Raw genomic sequence first — 18783 nt, 5'->3', positions numbered from 1 at the left:
ATGACAAGCAGTATTGTTTCGGAAAAAAAAAGTATTGGAGGGAATGGAAAAGCATTTTAATGCTTACTATGTGTGAGTACTTTGTGAAACAAACAGATTAAGATAATGGCTATTCTCAGGGAGCTCACATCCTAAGGGAGATAACATCCTAAACATGTTAAAGAAGGTTCATGATGACATTCAGCTCATGGTAGATGGAAACACTAAGTCATCCTTAGGACAGGACTCCATGGACTTTGGGGAATACTGGCATGACAAATGTTCCCCACCAAGAGGATAGGCTGGTTCAAGGGTTAGGTCCAGCAGAAATAAGGATGAATGGGGGAATCAGTTTCCAACTGAGAACAGATGTCCTGCACTTATTAGGAACTGTGCAACTTGGAAGAACCTGGTGCTGCTGGTCTGCCTCCAGTTCTGTGGTGATGGTGGCAGGGTGCCAAAAATTAGACAATTTAAAAATAAATCTGTAAGCATTAACTTAGCTATTGGTACTGGTAAATAGGAGTTCCTTTTCCATCAACCAGGCTGTCAACATTTAATTTAAAAAAGATATTCTAGAGCCAGAGGGTAAAATAGAAATTGAAAGAATCCACCAATTGCTTCCTCAAATAGATCCCAAAAAGAAAACTCCTAGGAATATTGTTGCCAAATTCCAGGGCTCCCAGATCAAGGAGCAAATACTGCAAGCAGCCAGAAAGAAACAATTTGAGTATTGTGGAAACACAATCAGAACAACACAAGATCTAGCAGCTTCTACATTAAGAGATCGAAGGGCTTGGAATACGATATTTAATTTTCTCCCTTGACCCTGTCCCTTTTCAAAAGTGTTTGCTTTTGATTACCTTTTCTCATCCCCAATCTCCCCTCTCTTCTATTATCCTCACCATCCTCTTCCCATCTACTTTCCCATAGGCTAATGTACTCACTTAATTGTGTATGTTATTCCCTCCTTAAGTCAAATCCAACTAAAGCAAGATTCATTCATTCTCTTTCACCTGTCCCCTCTTCCCTTCCAACAGAACTGCTTTTTCTTGCCACTTTTACGTGAGATAATTTATCCCATTCTATCTCTCCCTTTCTCCTTATCCCAACATATTCCTCTCTTACCCCTTAATTTTTTTTAGATATCATTTCTTCATATTCAACTCACCCTGTGCCCCCCCCTATATATACATATGCCCTCTGTCTATACATATATAGGTATATGCATGTATACATATACACGCGCGTGTGTGTGTGTGTGTGTGTGTGTGTGTGTGTATTCCCTTCAACTACCCTAATACTGAGAAGGGTCCCATAAATTACACACATCATCTTTCCATATAGGAATGTAAACAAAGCAGTTCAACTTTAGTAAGGCCCTTATGATTTCTCTTTCCTGTTTACCTTTTTATGCTTCTCTCAGTCCTTGTATTTTAAAGTCAAATTTTCTATTCAGCTCTGGTCTTTTCATTGATAAGGCTTGAAAGTCCTCTATTTTATTCAAAATCCGTATTTTGCATTGGAGTATGATACTCAGTTTTGCTGGGTAGGTGATTCTGGGTTTTAATCCTAGCTCCATTGACCTCCGGAATATTGTATTCCAAGCCCCTCAAATCCCTTAATGTAGAAGCTGCTAGATCTTGTATTACCCTGATTATGTTGCCACAATACTCAAATTGTTTCTTTCTGGCTGCTTGCAGTATTTTCTCCTTGATCAAAGGAGCTCTGGAATTGGGTGACGATATTCCTAGGAGTTTTCTTTTAGGGATCTTTTTGAGGAAGCAATTGGTGGATTCTTTCAATTTCTATTTTACCCTCTGGCTCTAGAATATCAGGGCAGTTCTCCTTGATAATTTCTTGAAAGATGATATCTAGGTTCTTTTTTTGATCATGGCTTTCAGGTAGTCCAATAATTTTTAAATTATCTCTCCTGGATGTATTTTCCAGGTCAGTGGTTTTTCCAATGAGATATTTCACATTGTCTTCCATTTTTTCATTCCTTTGGTTCTGCTTTATAATATCTTGTTTTCTCATAAAGTCACTAGCTTCCACTTGCTCCAGTCTAATTTTTAAGGCAGTATTTCTTTTTCAGTGGTCTTTTGGACCTCCTCTTCCATTTGGCTAGTTCTGCCTTTTGAGTCATTCTTCTCCTCACTGGCTTTTTGGAGCTCTTTTGACATCTGGGTTAGTCGATTTTTTTTTTGGTTTTTAGAGGGGGGAATGCAGGGCAATTGTAGTTAAGTGACTTGCCCAAGGTCACACAGCTAATAAGTGTTGGGTTAGTCTATTTTTAAGGTGTTATTTTTTTCAGCATTTTGGGTCTCCTTTAGTAAGCTGTTGACTCACTTTTCATGATTTTCTTGCATCACTCATTTCTCTTCCCATTTTTTCCTCTACTTCTCTTACTTGATTTTCCAAATCCTTTCTGAGCTCTTCCATAGCCTGAGACCAATTCATTTTTTTTCTTCGAAGCTTTTGACATAGATTCTTTGACTTTGTTGACGTCTTCTGGCTGTGTGTTTTGATCTTCTTTGTCACCAAAAAAGATTCTATAGTCTGAGTCCTTTCATGCTGCTTGCTCATCTTCCCAGCCAATTACTTGATTTTTGAGCTGTCAGGGTATTACTGCTTTCAGAGTGAAGAGTTCTTTGTCCCAAGCTTCAAGGGTATTGTACAGTTTTCAAAGCTACTTCCACCACAAGCTCTGCCACACTAGTGCTACTCCTCCCCATCAAGAACCGCCAACCAGGACTGTGACCCAGATCCAAGGAGGGCAAAGCAAGGGAACCCTGCCTCTATGTCAGCAAAGTACTCCCTGCACTCCCACTGTGATCTACCGCTTCATTCCTCCCACGTTCTGGGCCAGGGACTTCAGAGGTAGTGGATGCTGGAGCTCTGGAAGCAGCCGCTGCGCTACCTCCACCACCCCCCGGGGGCTGGAGCCAGACCATGCACATTTCTCACCCAGATCCAGCAATTATCCCACTGACCTGCTCCATTGTCTTCGGTGTTTGTGGGTTGATAAGTCTGGTAACTGCCACAGCTCTGTGATTCAGGGCCCTGAGGCCTGCTCTGCCTCATCTACTCCTGGCCTGCACTCCACTCCCAGCACGGTGCAATAGACCCTTCCTAGTGACCATCCAGGTCATCTTGGGCTGAAGACTTGTTTCCCTCTGTAATTTAGTGGGTTCTGTAGCTCTAGAATTTGTTTAGAGTAATTTTTTACAGGGAATGATTTGAGAGAGGGCTTAAGTGAGTCCCTGTTTTCCAGCTGCCATCTTCCCACCTTCTCTTTGAAGGGGCAAACGAAGGAGTTGGTAGAGTAGTTTTTATTGTGCATCTACAGATAATGAGAAATAATTTCTTGGTATATCTGGTCTTTTGTATTGTAGTGTTCATGACTAGCATTTGCAAAAAGGCTACCTTAAGAACTGCAGATTCTGTGCCAATATTTGTTAAAGGATGAAGAGGTTCCTCCAATAACTTCTTTTGTTCTTGTCCAATCATTTTCAGTCATGTCCAACTCTTTGTGACCCCCTTTGGGATTTTCTTGGCAAAGATATTGGAGGGGTTTGCCGTTTACTTTTCTTGCTCATTTTACAGATGAAGAAACTGAGACAGAGTTAAGTGACTTGCCCAGGGTCACACAGCTAGTGTCTGAGGCCACATTTGAACTCACAAAGAGAAGTCCTCTGGGCTCCAGGCCCAGCCCACTATCCACTGTGCCACCTAGCTGCCCCAAGAACTTATTAAGATCCCCTAAATTAAATCAATTTATACTTTGATACTTGACTTCAATGCAAAAGGTGGACACAGCTGACAATCTTGTAAAAAGTTGGCAAATATGGTTAAGGAAAGCAAATAATAAATAAAAGAAACCAAATACTTGTAGACTTTACCTAAGCTATACAATTGCACAACATTAATAGCTTTTTTTTTTGAGAAAACAGCAAATGAAAATGATTACATTTTAATAGACACTAAATGACTTGTAAGTGATGGGGAAGTCATTCCTGTTTCAACAGTGTAGCCAGACTATAAAATCTGTTAGAGTTAAGATAAAAATTAATGAAAACTACAAGAATAAACATGGAAGATAAGGCATACAATGAAAAAAATTTTAATTTAAATTGAACCTATTTCAACTACTGCTAAAAATGAAAAACAGATGAAATTGAGGAAATCAACACCAATTATGGACAGTTTATATACACATTTAACCACTGCTGATCAATTACCATAACAATGAGGCCAAAAGAATCTTAAATGTGCCTTAGTGAGCAAGCATTTGACTCACTTGCCAAGTGAAGAAATAAGGTCGCCTCTGGCAACAGTGGTTTAGAACAAACTCACAAATAAAATCTTATGTAGAAGAATGGTAGAAAATTATGAGCAGTATTTCCTCAAAAATTAGCAAGAACCAACAGTGAGAGAAAAGAGTTGAAGAAAAGCTTTGATATAAAGGACAGTGGGGGGGAAAAAGGTGAAATTTCATAGTATCATGATGTTTCACACTTTTTGGGGAACAGCTTAGCTAAAATTAATTTTAAATGTTATATTTCCACATTTTTTAAACATATGTGTGTGTGTGTATGTAAACACATATCGATAAATAAATGAAATTATATCTAACAAAAGCAAGTTAATGATTTTAATTTTAAGTTCCTCATTAAAGATATTTCAAAATAACTGAGACAACCAGATATACAATTAACTTGCTAATTATATCCATTTTCATAAAACAAGAAAAAATATGCTATTAGAGATTATTCCTTTAAAAAAAAGTTTAAAGTTTTTAAAAAGTATTCAGACTCTAGTCAATGTGGCAGATAATTAAGGCAACTAATAGAAGTAAAAGATAATACTATATGGCAAGAAAGGACTATGTGAGTAGTGAAATGACAGATAAATAAATAACACATTTCCAACAGTTTGTATTTGAAATGGACATTTTAATATCTTTTTAGACCCAAGTGCAAACTATATATATAAACTGGTTAAAAACAATAAAACCAAGGTGATATAACCATAATCTATGACCTTTAAACTGACAGCTTAGTGTTCTGCTTGCCTTACCTGACGATTTTGGTACCACATATATAGTTCCATCATCACCAATGCAGCTTACTACTGCTTCAAACACTTTCATGTTAGGAATAACTGGTGGTTTGTAACAGCCTCCAATTCCTGGGTCAAGCACTGTCTTCTTTATGTCAGACACCTTAGGTTCACTGACAATACTGTTAACTTCGCTGGGTTCAAGATGAGATGTGGTATACTTAGCCACTCCTGGACTCTCTTGTTCCATAGGGATGTCAAGACTCTTCTCAGAGGCTGAATCAGATATACTAATTTTGTCAACTCTGTAGGATCCAAAAAAATAGCTGATTGAACTATGAGCAAAACAACATAAATATAAAACAGCATACAGAGCATATACACAGGTCTCTACAGATTAAAAATTTTCCAAGTGATTTTTTTATGTGATAATGTGCCAAATGAACAGTAACTGGCATAGTTACTAATCCAGTCATAATAAAACTATTTAAATCATTAATGTAATATTGATTCAACTGCAAGCACAATTTTGCTTATTCTACTGTGCTCTATTATTTTTGCCATATGACATTTTCTAAGAGAGATCTCAAATACCTTTTAAACTTAAACTGTTAATCCCCACATAAATTATGTGAAGTAAAAAGTTTTCCCAATTTTAAAGTTTTGGCCCTGAAAAATGATTTTTGCATGGTCATTTTTTTGTTTTGTGTGTTTTGTGAGGCAATTGGGGTTAAGTAACTTGCCCAGGGTCACACAGCTGTAAGTGTCAAGTGTCTGAGGTTGGATTTCAACGAGGTCCTCCTCAGGGCCAGTGCTCTATCCACTAGGTGCCCCTGCATGGCCACTTTTGAAGACTACATAAACCAATGAATTAGTAAGCAAGGATTATGTAATCTATTGTGTGTAGATAAAGATACAGCTATAATGAGGTACAAAAATGAACACGCTCATCTCTGATTTCAGGGAGTTTGTGTTCTACTTGGAGAGATAAACAGAATACATGAAATAACAAAACTGAATGCATTCACTTTTGTACTTCCTGCCTAAAATAACTCCCCTAACCGAAGATTAAAAAAACATTAAAAAAATTCCCACATACTTCCCTCCTTGACTTTTTTCTCCACTGAAGTCTGATAGATTTGAACAGTTACTTCTGATTTTTCCCCCTTTGATTCAGTTTTTCTAAGACTTTTTTTTTTTTTGCATCAAATTGAATGACCTTGGTTCAAGTCAGAAGAGGGGCAATGACCCTTCAGCTGGAATGAAGAAAAATTTAATGCTTATTCTTCTACTTCTCTATGTAGATGCCTCTCCCTTTTTTCTTTTCTGATTCCCTCCCATCTTGTCAGGGACGGAGGGCCACTGTAGCAGCAAATGAATTATGAGGAACCAGTGGACAGACTTGGCTGGAGTATATGATTGAATGATGGATCTTTCAAATACTTGTTTGAGGTTCTAGTGTACCTTTACCCCTATAGAAAGAAAGAAGAGCCAAAAGCTAAGGCTACAGCACTTAATTGCCTCTTTTCGTTTCCAAGAAAGGTACTTAAAACCTAAACATGACACTTGAAAAGGAAATCAGGAAAGCAAACATCACTTTGCACCTCTACCCTATCCCTAGCCCTCCTTAACATACTGAGTATCCATTGTAATCCTTCATTTAAAGCATTCTTCTATTTTAGCAGAGAGACACTTCTCATTCCTCTCTCTCTCCATGTTTTAGAATGAAAATAGTAGGGAAAAGAAAGGATGTTATGTGAATAAATGTGGTAATGGAAATGATTCATTTCAACTCACCATGAAAATGACAAGTGTCTACTGGGTCTCTACCCTGCGATAAGCTGAAATAATTGAGGAAGTTTTGAATCAAAGAAAAAGAATCAATTCAGAACAGAGTCTCTTCATGGCTAAAGATTTGGTTCATAAGCTATCTACAAATGTTTTCTTCTAAAATATGAGGCATATGCAAAATCATTTTTATGTAACATATGTAACACACATATAAAATACTCCACATACAAGCATACATAAGAAATTAAGGGATAAGAAAGGGATAAGAAAATGTCTCCATCATAACATTAAAACCCCCAAACTTTCCATACCTTCTTTCCCTCAAAGCCAAACCCTTTTTAATCAGATAATCAGAAATATCAATACATTGTCCTTTTTCATCTCTGCATAAAATTTTCACAGGCAGTGGCCACGTTGTGTGGTTTTCCTAGAACAACAGAAGATCAGAGAAATCATGGAGCTGAAGCTTTCTTATGCAATGACTTTTTTGTCCCCTTTATCATTCATCTTCATAACTTAACACACCAGAAAGGACTACTCAAAAAGCCACAAGATGGCAAGCAAAGCTTTATATGACAAGGATGCAAAGAAGGAACATTTTTCCAAACAAGAGATATTTTTGGTGCCATCGTAAAGTTGTCAGTATCTGTTTTACATATCCCAGATTAGATAAAGTTTATAGAAAAAGCACTGGTATAGAGTCTCTTAAAAACAGATTAAAAGAGTCAAAACAAAAGTAAAACCTACAAGAATATAAGTTTACTACCCAGAAATTAAAAACCTAAAAGCCAACCCAAAACAAAACTCTAAGAGAAAGATTCCAAGAACAAAACACACTAGCTGTTAAGTTTCTCTATCCTATGTTTACTACAGTCTGCAGGCTACAAATTAAAATTTCCTCAAGCTATTTAAACTCCTGACAGACAGCCTATATAGTAGATAAAGGCTAGGCTTACAGTCAGGAAGACCTGAGTTCAAGTCCAATGTCTGACATTAATAAGCTGTGTGATCATGGGGCAAATTACTTAACCTCTCAGTGCCCCAGACAATTCTCTATTTGTCAATTTGTTATTAACAGTGTTTCTTTATCAGGAGCTTGCCACACTAATGAAATACAGGTCTGGATGAAAAAGAAAAATTAAACCTCTAGTATGCCAATTTTTCTTCAAAAAGGCCAAGAACTACATTTAAATACACACACCTGTCTATCTTCTTCCTGGTATGTTGGAAGTCTCAGAAGTGATATAAGTTCAAAAGAGGTAAATTGTTCTCCAAAGAACAGGAGACTAAGAACTATTAAAAGAATCCTAACACTATTAACTTAACAGATGGTATTGTTTTAAAATTTTTAAAAATAAAGTTCACTGGTATTAGGAAGAATTCAAAAAGGCACAATTTTTCTAAATGTTCAGAAAGTTCTTGTACCTTGTGCCAAGATAAACACATTACTATATATATATTTTATCTGAATATTTCATGGTAACTGTATAATGTGCTGGATAATATTCTTTTGTTAGAAATAAAGCCTGACTTGGTAGATCAGATTTGTAGGAGACTTAGGCAAAGTAATCCCAAATATCACCTATCCTACATTTGTCTTTTAAGCTGCTAACCTAAGAATACTGCATTTCACAATTTTTTTAATGCTTTTTGAAAATATAAAAAGGTAAAAGATATACGCATAACTAAGTTCCATTTCCTTATCTACAATGTTAAATTTTAAATACTTTCTGACCAAAATATATACAAATAACGTTCATATTTCTTTCAATTACTATAGACCTGTATGATTATAGATGCTACAGCTCCAGTGAGGTAAAACGAAAGACAGTCACAAGCTGTTGCTGTCCATTTGTCACTTCCACCAGTTGGTCTAGAAGAAAAAGAAAAGAATATGAGAAATATGACACCTTCAAGTAACAATATTGCATTTTAATCAAGTATTCCTGAGCTTACACATATACACCTGAGAATTATCCTTCAACACTTATCACCTAGAAATTTATGTACTGTTGCTGTCCAATACAGTTTTTCTGCTTTAAGAATTGTTTTCACAGTCAGTTTAAAAGCCAACGAAGACAAACAATCTCATTATTTGAATGAGACATTTTCTCCTCAAAATGTATTAGTAGAATATAAGCCCACTGAAAGCAAAGTGTTTTGGTGTTGTGACTGTATTCCAGGGCCTAGGGTACAGTACTTTGCAACTCATAGTTTAATTTTTGTTGAGCTAAATTTTTTTGTTGAATTGTTGCAGTTTCATTATATATCTTTTCCAGACTTGCCTGTAAATTATAGCAATTTCTAAAAAGAAAATTCATCCTCAAGTAACAAAAATTTATCAAAGATAATCAAAGGAATTTAATAAATAGGCTCTTCTGGTTCTCCTTACTTATAGAGCTATTGCATCCACTTTTAATACTAACCAAAAAAAGTCCATTTGGACACAAATGATTTAACTTTCACACTGAATTGGCTGGATGTTTCTAAAGCTAATTATCTGACACATAACCGAAACCTAAAATTTATCAAAAGCACCTAAAAAGTAGATGCTTATTAATGTGCAGAATTGACTGCTGGAGGAATAGACCTTTGCTGTTGTTCCGAAGGACAGAACTAAGTTTAAAATGAAGAGGCACTTTCTTTTACCCTTTAGTTAATACACTTGTGCTGACATTAGTTGAGTAGCATAATTCAATTCAAAGAATACTCATTAATTGCACTGCATTAGGTACTAGATATAGAACAACTATAACATAAAAGAAACAGTTCCTGTCCTCAAGGAGCTTACACATTCTAATGAGGACTACATAATTGAATGAAAAAGAGACCACTAAAGTGCAAGGCAGATTCACATCAACCTCTCCAACCCCCAACTCAAACTCCCTATTGCCTCTAAAAGTAAATACAAAATGCTCTATTTGGCATTCACAATTTACTCCCCTCCTACTGTTCCAGTCTTCTTTACACCTTACTCCCCAACATGTACTCTGATCCAGTGACACTGGCCTCCTAGCTATTCCAATAATAAAACTATTTCTTGGCATTTTCTCTGGCTCTCTCACATGCCTGAGACACCCTCCCCTTCTCAACTCTGCCTACTATCCCTCCTCCATCCCCCAACTTTGCTTCAAGTCCCAACAAAACCCTATTTTCCAGAGGAAGCCTTTCCCAATCTCTCTTAATTCCAATACCTTCCCTCTGTTAATTATTTCCTATCCATCCCGTACATATCTTGCTTACATATTTATTTGCACGCTGTTTCCCTCGTTAGAGTGTAAGCTCCTTGAGGGCAGGACTGTCTTTTTGTATCATCTGCACTTAGAACAGTGCTTGGCATATAGGAGATGCTTAATAAATATTGAATGATTGATTTTAAAACTATTTTTCTTTCTTCATCTTCTAAATTTGTTCTTAAGGTTTCTTTAAAAATTTGAATTGTTTTAATTTACAATGATTTAATATTGACAAAATAAGAATGCTGACAATTATCTTGGGCAAGTTATAAACTCTCTGAACCTCAGTTCATTCATCTATTTTTTTTTTTTTGCTACCTGTGGCATTCACCTTTTTGAGGCTTAATTTCCTGATCTGAAAAATGGGATGGCAATACCTACAGTGCTTTTTTTTTTTTTTAATGTTTTCTTTTTTAAATCATTACTTATTTAACATTTTTAGTTTTCAGCACTGATTTTCACAAGAGTTTGAATTACAAATTTTCTCCCCATTTCTACTCCCCCCCCACTCTGAGATGGCATATATTCTGACTGCCCTGTTCCCCAGTCAACCCTCCCTTCTGTCACCCCACTCCCCCCCATCCCCTCTTCCCTTACTTTCTTGTAGGGCAAGATAGATTTTTATGCCCCATTGCCTGTATATCTTATTTCCTAGTTCCATGGAAAAACTTTTTTTTTTTGAACATCTGCTTTTAAAACTTTGAGTTCCAAATTCTCTCCCCTCTTCCCTCCCCACCCACCCTCCCTAAAAAGGAAAGCAATTCAACATAGGTTACATGTATATCATTATGCAAAACCCTACCACAATACTCATGTTGTGAAAGACTAACTATATTTTGCTCCTTCCTATCCCCCCTTTACTCAATTTTCTCCCCTGACCCTGTCCCTTTTCGAAAGTTTTTGCTTTTGATTACCTCCTCCCCTATCTGCCCTCCCTTCTACTGTCCCCCCTTTTTTATCTCCTTCCTCCTTCTTTCCTGCGGGGTAAGATACCTAATTGTCTATGTTATTCCCTCCTCAGGTCAAATCCAGTGAGAGCAAGATTCACTCAAGTCCCCCTCACCTGCCCCCTCTTCCCTTCCAAGGAATGCTTTTTTTCTTGCCACTTTTACGCCAGATAATTTACCCCATTCTATCTCTCCCTTTCTCCCTCTCTCGATATTTTAGATATCACTTCATATTCAACTCACCCTGTGCCCTCTATGTACATACACACACACACACACATTCCCTTCAGCTACCGTAATACTGAGGTCTCGTGAATTATACACATCATCTTTCCATGTAGGAATGTAAATAAAACAGTTCAACTTTAGTAAGGCCCTTATGATTTCTCTTTCTTGATTACCTTTTCATGCTTCTTTTGATTCTTGTGTTTGAAAGTCAAATTTTCTATTCAGCTCTGGTCTTTTCATTGAGAAAGCTTGAAAGTCCTCTATTTTATTGAAAATCCATATTTTGCCTTGGAGTATGATACTCAAGTTTTGCTGGGTAGGTGATTCTTGGTTTTAATCCTAGCTCCTTTGACCTCTGGAATATTGTATTCCAAGCCCTTCAATCCCTTAATGTAGAAGCTGCTATATCTTTTATTATCCTGATTGTGTTTCCACAATACTCAAATTGTTTCCTTCTGGCTGCTTGCAGTCTTTTCTCCTTGATCTGGGAGCTCTGGAATTCGGTGACAATATTCCTAGGAGTTTTCTTTTTGGGATCTTTTTCAGGAGGCGATTGGTGGATTCTTTCAATTTCTATTTTACCCTCTGGTTCTAGAATATCAGGGCAGTTCTCCTTGATAATTTCTTGAAAGATGATATCTAGGCTCTTTTTTTTGGCTTTCAGATAGTCCAATAATTTTTAAATTATCTCTCCTGGGTCTATTTCGCAGGTCAGTGGTTTTTCCAATGAGATAGTTCACACTGTCTTCCACTTTTTCATTCCTTTGGTTCTGTTTCATAATAGCTTGGTTTCACATAAAGTCACTAGCTTCCACTTGCTCCAGTCTAATTTTTAAGGTAGTATTTTCTTCAGTGGTCTTTTGGACCTCCTTTCCCATTTGTCTAATTCTGCCTTTCAAAGCATTCTTCTCCTCATCGGCTTTTTGGAGCTCTTTTGCCATTTAAGTTAGTCTATTTTTAAGGTGTTATTTTCTTCAGTATTTTTTTGGGGGGGTCTCACTTAGCAAGTGTTTGACTTGTTTTTCATGGTTTTCTTGCATCACTTTCATTTCTCTTCCCAATTTTTCCCCTACTTCTCTAACTTGCTTTTCCAAATCCCTTTTGAGCTCTTCCATGGCCTGAGACCAGTTCATGTTTTTCTTGGAGGCTTTTGAAGTAGGTTCCTTGACTTTGTTGACTTCTTCTGGCTGTATGTTTTGGTCTTCTTTGTCACCAAAGAAAGATTCCAGTCTGAATCCATTTTCGCTACCTGGCCATGCTCCCAACTAACTACTTGACCCTTGAGTTTTTCGTTAGGGTATGACTGCTTGTACAGTAGACAGTACTTTGTCCCAAGCTTGAGGGGTTTTCACTGTTGTTTCCAGAGCTATTTCTACACAGCAAGCTCTGCCACACGAGCGCTCCACCTCCCTCAAGAACCACCAACCCAGACTGGACTCAGATCTTAATCAGGGTCTGCACTCCCTCTTGCATCTGCCACTTAATTCCTTCCACCAAGTGGGCCTGGGGCCAGAAGCAACTGCAGCTGCAGTTCTATCCTCAGAGCTGCACCACCTCCACTGCCCTGGGGCAGTGGCTGAACTGCAAACTCCTTTAACTCTGTCCCCGCAGCTTTTCCCCCTAACCTTCTCTGTTGTCTTTGGTGTTTATGGGTTGAGAAGTCTGATAACTGCCACAGCTTACTGATTCAGGGTGCTAGGGACTGTTCCGCCTGGCTCCTGGTCTGGTTGGTCCAGGTGTGGCCCATGCTGGGCTCTGCTCTGTGTGCTAGACCTTACCCAGCGACCATCCAGGCTGTCCTGGGCCAGAGACCTGCTGTCCTCTGCTATTCTGTGGGTTCTGCAGCTCTAGAATTTGTTCAAAGCCATTTTTTATAGGTTTTTGGAGGGACCTGGGGGGGAGCTCATGCAAGTCCCTGCTTTCTAGACGCCATCTTGGCTCTGCTCCCCACCCCCCCCCCCCCAGTTCATTAGTCTATTAAAATGAGAGGGTCAGACAGACTACATGAGCTCAAAGGTTCCTTCCAACTATAAATCTATGATTCTATGATATGCCAAAACAGGAAAAATCAAGTTCAGACTATTTAAAAAGGTAAATTAATTTTAAGAGTAATCTTTTAGAAACAGGATACCTTATATCAACAAGAGAACATTCCAAAGCTAATCTTCTTGTCTTCAGATTTTCTTCAAGTTTTCTTAGACAGTCAACATTTACTGTTACTTTAATACCGAAGTCATAAAGCATGACCTATAGAAAAAAAGAATACACTTGATGTTAAAAGGCAAAAGCTTTTTGTAAAAGTTTTGTAAAATTTGGTTGATATATATAAAGAAACAAAGAAATTAAGGAAATATGCAGTACCATAGGAAATTTAAATCACTCACTAGAAAAATACATTTGTAGAAGAGATTGTGACCCACTAATGAAACATTTACCTCTACCAATGTTGCGGAAACTATCTTGATAATCTGGCCTCTTCGCCACTGTTTTAGCTCAGCCATCTTAACAGCACAATACATATTAATTTCCCATGTAATTGTTTCACATTCTGAGTTCTCATAAGCTGTTGCCATCTTTTCCTGTAAACTATATGCAAGGTTGACATATTAGCCCTGGAACTCCTTTTTTTAGTAACAGATGCTAGCAGAAAATTCCTTTGCTACTTAGATCTGGTTCATTACTTCATATAGTTTTTTACAATTAAAGTATGGAAAATACGAATTATTTCTTTATCCTATAAGTTGATTCTAAATTTTAACTACATTATTGTACCTATTAAGTAAGGCCTCTGCTGACAGCTGCTGCACATAAATTTTCTCAGGAGACACCACATTAGATATCTGCACAGGAATTTCCTTGTTATAAAGTAACCGTAAATCCTGATCCTCCAGAAATTTTGTAACCAAAGGATTCAAGGTATTTGTTTCAGCTGAAATTATTTCTTCGGGAGAAGGATCCCATACTTCATCATACTTTTTACAATTACTTTTTATGGCATATCTAGAAAATAATACATGTTAATAAAAATGTGTATGACACACTTGCATTTCTCTAATTGTAGACTAAAATAATCAAATCAAAAGATGAACATGCTTTAACTATAAAAAAGTAATTTTACAATACATCAAATCGTAATTTAGTTTTCTGAGTTAACTGATCTTCCTTTCCAAAATAGCCACACCTTACACCACAGTAAATAAACTTTTAAATCCAAACAAACTGAAAACCACACGTTTTATTTCAAGAATTGCATAGGGAAGTTACTAAATATCTATTCATAAATTTTCCTCTCTTCCCAAAAACAAGATTAGGGGAGTAACTGAGCAGTTTACTTTGCTTGGTAAAACACAACAACATAAATCATACGTTTTTTCTAGGCTAACAGTGGTGGCAATCACTCCGTAATCAATGGGACCCTGGGCAAGTCACTTAACTTCTCAATTTCCTGAGCTGTAAAATGAGGACTTTGAACCAGATGCCCTCAAGATCCCTTCCAGTTCTAAATATATAATCCTCTAAAATTATTACCACTGTCACAAAAAGGAGTTGCCTCTGTCCTCTGCCTTCAAATCCAATCCTGCAGGATGCTTGGGTTAATATTCTTATAACAAATTAAAGCATAGTAGAGACAGATAGAATTTTTACATTTTTATCTTTATTCCTTTGTAGTGAGGAACTTTCTCAAACAAATTTCTTCCATGCCCCAAAGCCAGGAGGAGGAGCTAATACTATAGATGATAAAACTGAGATGAAGGTTTTTTCAACAAGTTGCGGAGCTGGGTTGAAACCAACAATATGGAAATTAACAAGAATAAATAAATGTTAAGCCTTGAATTTAGGTTAAAGGTATAGCCTTACGAAAACTTTCTTGACAATTGTTCATATTTAAGACTCAAATATTATTCATCCCCAACTTTATATGCACCAAAGATGCAATGTGGGTCGCCCCCACAAAAAAGCAGACACAATCTTAAGTTCAATTAATAGAAGTATAGAAATCATGGGATACAACAGTTCTACTGTCATCAACTCAAGTGATTGGTAAGGTCATTCATGTTCTGATGAGGTCAATTTAACATCATCTTTGTGAACACAAACCATTTGAAAGACTAGTTTTCTTCCTACACATCCTTCAAACTTAAGTGGTATGTAAAATATTCATAGAAGCATTTTTTTGTAGTAGCAAAAAGACCAACAGAAAAATGAGAGTGTTCACTGAATGGGCAGATAAAATGTGATATATAAATATGGCAGAATATTATAGGTATAGTAATTAAAAAATGAACATGAGGAATTCATAAAAAATGATAAAATTTGTATTAAATGAAATAAAACGAAGGGAAGTTAAATTAGGATAACACTATAAACTAATTACTACAATAATGTAAATAAAACATTAAGACATTAGAAATCAGATGAAATGTAATTTTAAAGACATAATAAAATACAATTAATGTAAATGATAATATATGTAATCTAAATGGAAAAAATATTTAATGTTAATGACATTAACAATGATGAAACATATATCCTTCCTTTTGGTGGAAATAGTTTATAGAGTCAAAGTACCTAGGTTGAAATGCTAGGCCTCAGTTTTCTAGCAATTCTTAAACTGTGGACCCCATACAGGGATGCAACCCACAGTTTAAGAAGTGCTGAAGGGGTGGTGAGTGGAAAAAGTTTAAGAAGTCCTGATCTATTCATTGGAAGTAGGGTACATTAGAGAACCTCTAAGATCCCTGCCAACTCTAGCTCTGTGATCCTAGAGATGGCCAACTATGGGTATTGGCGTGAAGTGTTTTATCTTCTGTTAGCTATACTTGCTGTTTCAGTTGGCTCTGCTTCCCTGTTCTTTTTTATAAAGATGAGCTCTATGTGAGGGGAAGGTATCTGAGGAATGAGTACAGTATGAAATAAAAAAGGTACCAATAGAACATTTTAAAAAAGATCAGATAGTATGTTTCTTTGAGTTTACATATTCCCATCCTTCTTCCTGGACTACTTAGCTAGATAGTAATCATAGACTATAAATTCAGTGTGAGTCAGCTGTACGACACAGCAGCCAACAGAAAAGTGATGGGAGTAGTCCCACGATCAGATCCCACCTAGATCACTATGTTTATTCTATGACATCACATTTAAGGAAGGAAACTGAGAAACTCAAATACATCTGGAGTACTAGAAGGATTTTTTAAGAAACAATTTTAACCATACAATTTGTCGTTACTCAGTAGCATCTGACTCTTTGTGATCCCATTCGGGGCTTTCTTGGCAAAATTACTGGAGTGGTTTACAATTTCCTTCTCTAACTCATTTTTTACAGATGAACTGAGGCAAACAGGGTTAAGTGAAAAAAACTGTATGATGTTTTTCTAAAGGTGAATAATGGTTCAAATAATATTTCAGTTATCTTATTTTTTCCTATTATCAAAACCACGCTGTTGCTAGATTCAATAGCCTGACTTAATAGCAGATTAAACCTCACTGCTCATTTTCATCCAAAATGTTGATGGATTTGAATACAGACACTGCCTTGAGGTTTAAGGTATACCAACCCTAACAAATATTTGAAAGATGGTTGGAAATTTTTTAAAAAGTGACAGAAGGATCAAAATCAAATATTCACAATTAAGAGCAGTATGGTCTAATGGATTGAAAGCTAACCCTGGGATCAGGATGGGAGGTCAAGTCCGGGTTAAGTAATCTAAGCAAGGTACTTACGTTTTCTTTTCAGGGAGCTTCCTACAGATAGATGAAGTCATAGATCTGGACCAAAAAAAAATCCCAGAAAAGATAGTATATGCTTATTAGCTATTAATGTTAAAAATATACTTACCCTAACTCATAGGATGCTAAACCTTCTTTAACTAGCTGGCTATTAACACTGTTTGGTATCATTCCAGGAGCACTGATAGAATCAAATAGCTCGACAGAGAGCACATTGTTTTCCAAAATTTCTGTAAAACCAAGAACGTAATTTGGAGAAATATTTTTTATTTGAATAAACTATGTAGTTATTTAATTTCATGTACTATGTATATTTTGAAGAACCTTATAGATTTATAAACACTTCTGAGTAAAAACTTGATCTTCATAAAGCTATTAAAGTGGATATTGCTAGGGAGAGAAGTTTTACAAACGTTTCAATAGCAATCATAGAAACAGGTATTTTGTACTCTTTATTCCATAGACAATTCTGCATTCTTTTCCTCTAATTGCTAGGGGACTTTTTAAAAATTAAAAACTGTAAGAAAAATGGACATTTAGGGTTGACAATTTAAAGATCAGATTTTAATTCAGTTTTTCAGAAAGACAAATTACAAATTCAGGAAAACTAATTCTTAAATCTGTTTTATATTTGTATATTTCATAACTTGTATCAGCACATTACACATCAGAAAGTCCAAAATACAAAGCCCTCAATTAATTAGAAGCTGTAATTTCCTGGATTTCTTCCCTATTCCATAATGACCTTTTATAAGAGAGAAATTACAAAGGCTTTTCTTTCAAGTACAACAACAGACGACAAAAGTTCCAAATATCCTAGAGTTTATTATTTATTCCAATCTCCTATGCCTTTCATACCTATTTTGAATGATAATGATGACTTATTGGGCACTGTGCTATCCTGATCAAAGTTTATGTTCAATAACTATAAGAGCCACTATTGCCATCATTGTATTAGGATCTGTCTTGCCTTAACATTTCAGAAAGATAAGTCAATAAAGGCCGAAATAAAGTTTTTTTTTTTAAAAAGTAAACAAAACTAACCAAAACATTCACAACTCAAGTATTACAATTTATAAAAGCGTTACTATGATACATATCTAGTTTAATTTCTTCTGGAGATAATACTATATTTTCACTTGCAAATCTGGTAAAATCCATTGCACAATACTGCAAAGCATTTTGAACAACCAAGTTACTTCCAAGCATCCTTGTAGTGGTTCATAGTAACAGTACTACACTGATCTGCTTAAAAAGAAATCATTTCTTCTAACAATCATCTATACACAATTCTCTCTTCTTCTATTATTTGTTTTTATTTCCTTCTGTTCCACTAATTCACTTAATTTTAAAATATGATATTATCTATGTTTTATTGTATTTTTATTTACTTTGTTACATATTCCCCAATTACATTTCAAACTGGTTTGACTGGCATTTGGGAGTCATGGGGGCTACACGTTTGAAACTTCTGTTTTAATCCATGTGCCTCCAACCTCCTGCCCCCAAATTTCTCCTTTACAATTTGGCTTGCATTAAAGTTTATATTTATCAACTCTGCCCCAAACCACTACCTAGCTCCCTGGTGGTGGCCCTTAAGGAGCAAGAAGCTCAATTTATTGCCTCTGAGAGGTGTGTCAAGGCCAAATAGTAAGAATGACGGCTAGCTAGTATCATGGGATCTATACAAAGATGAAATACACAATTCTGTTGTAGTCCAATAGAAGAGTTTTGATGAAGATCAATCGAACTTTGGAATGATAATGATCAAACTTGTTCATCTAATTTTGTAGTTTTTTTCATTCAGGGTTAAA

The 18783-nt window shown here is 36.2% G+C and overlaps 1 protein-coding gene across 1 annotated transcript in view; it reads right to left on the bottom strand.

The window, feature by feature from the left end:
- The window catches only part of RNF17 (ring finger protein 17), a 131285-nt gene that overhangs the window by 25879 nt on the left and 86623 nt on the right, over positions 1-18783 (bottom strand). Inside the window, exons 20-26 of the mRNA XM_036746300.1 lie at positions 17079-17199; positions 14015-14242; positions 13678-13828; positions 13374-13489; positions 8614-8704; positions 7143-7258; positions 5059-5345 (exon numbers count right to left, since the gene is read on the bottom strand). Coding sequence (XP_036602195.1) covers positions 5059-5345; positions 7143-7258; positions 8614-8704; positions 13374-13489; positions 13678-13828; positions 14015-14242; positions 17079-17199 — 1110 coding nt within the window. The remainder of the gene's footprint in view (positions 1-5058; positions 5346-7142; positions 7259-8613; positions 8705-13373; positions 13490-13677; positions 13829-14014; positions 14243-17078; positions 17200-18783) is intronic.

This window comes from Trichosurus vulpecula, chromosome 2 (assembly GCF_011100635.1).
Source record: "Trichosurus vulpecula isolate mTriVul1 chromosome 2, mTriVul1.pri, whole genome shotgun sequence".
In the NCBI taxonomy this organism is placed as follows: Eukaryota; Metazoa; Chordata; class Mammalia; order Diprotodontia; family Phalangeridae; genus Trichosurus; species Trichosurus vulpecula.
This window is presented reverse-complemented; position numbering and strand designations above follow the sequence as displayed.